Raw genomic sequence first — 1,457 nt, forward strand, 5'->3', positions numbered from 1 at the left:
GGGGGGGGGGGGGGGGGCAGAAAGGTGGTGTCTATAAGCAGCCTAAATTTGCAGCCTACCACTTAAATCCATCTTTATACCAGTCTTTCACATTATTGTTCCCTGGTAGTTACTTACAGGTATTTCAATCCTTGCTTTGAGCATCTGGTCCTTTTTTATATTTTGCACATGCACAACTGGTCCAGTTAAAATATTTGTTCCACCATTACTGCAATCCACAGCATACACAGGAAGTTCTGGAGCACCTAAAAACTATTTAAATGCATAATTAAAGTGTATTTTTTAGAGCTTACTACATTTAAACAAGTATTATTTTTTTTGCACATTCAAAAAGGTGTACATGGCTCATAATTAAACAATTAGGTCTCTTCCTTTTAAGAGGTGTGCAGTCTAAAAACCAGATTTGTCAAACCAAGAAATGACAACTAATAATAGGACGGATAAGGTTACAACAGAGGTACTTATTTAAAAAGGGAAATATGAGGGGACATGATGGGCACATCTACATAAGATGTTTACTTTGGACTAGACTAATTAGCTCCACAGTAAACATCTCACATCTACGTGTACAGGCCTATTAGGCTGCAGGAAACTAATAAACTGCCCAGCAGGATAGTACTGGTAAATACAAGTACTATACTGCTGTGGAGTTTTTTCTTTTTTTGTTTTTGTTTTTTTTTACTTGTCAGCACCGCACACGTAGACACTGACACAGTTGGGTGTTTCACAAGGGTGTTTCAGCATGGGTGCTGCCTACTGGCTAGCCCCACACTGGAGCATCCCCGGTGCTCCAGCTAGCCTCTCTGAGCTGGGTTGGAGCAGCTCTGGGCTGGCAAGCTTACCCCTGGGGCCCCCTGCCAGGTAGGGCTGCTCTGACCCAGCTCAACATGCTGTGGTCTTGGGCACATGTTCAAAAGGCACACCCGGGAGCAATAAATTAGTGTAAATTGCGCCGGAGCTTATTACTTTGTATTAATAATGTGTATAGGCTTGCCCAATGTCTGCTTAGTAACAAAAGGATAGCTTACAGGTTTAATTTTCAACAGCTCATGTCATAATAATAAAATGTTAGATCCACTACTCATCATTTGAAGAGTTTTGCTAGTATAATTACACTGATGAACCCTTCTAGTTCAGAGATTAATACTGTTATAAATGCTTTGGATTTGTTTATCCCAGTTGCCCAACTGAAACAACCAAGATCAGCAAAAGCATGTTATGACACATTTATAACCTGCCTAACATCCGACTCCCCAGGTAACCTCTCCACTTTTTACCAGCCATATTCTTTCCCTTTCCAATTAACAGCATCTAAGTGAAGTTTTGCTACTGCAAAGGGCTGTTTGGGACTGGGGGGAGCAGGAGGGTGATATAGCACACATGTATATGACAGCCAGGCAGCATGGAGAGTAATTCCTGCAGCTCCTTGCAAGAAAGTCTATAGGGCGCGGGGGGGG

The 1,457-nt window shown here is 42.1% G+C and overlaps 1 protein-coding gene across 2 annotated transcripts in view; it reads right to left on the bottom strand.

The window, feature by feature from the left end:
• SMCHD1 (structural maintenance of chromosomes flexible hinge domain containing 1) overlaps nt 1–1,457 on the bottom strand; it is a 188,403-nt gene that overhangs the window by 62,373 nt on the left and 124,573 nt on the right. For both annotated transcript variants that reach the window (XM_019525875.1, XM_019525868.1), the window contains one exon: nt 118–252. In XM_019525875.1, coding sequence (XP_019381420.1) covers nt 118–252 — 135 coding nt within the window. The remainder of the gene's footprint in view (nt 1–117; nt 253–1,457) is intronic.

The sequence above is a fragment of the Gavialis gangeticus genome, unplaced genomic scaffold (assembly GCF_001723915.1).
Source record: "Gavialis gangeticus isolate Ggan-Ray unplaced genomic scaffold, GavGan_comp1, whole genome shotgun sequence".
NCBI lineage: Eukaryota > Metazoa > Chordata > Crocodylia > Gavialidae > Gavialis > Gavialis gangeticus.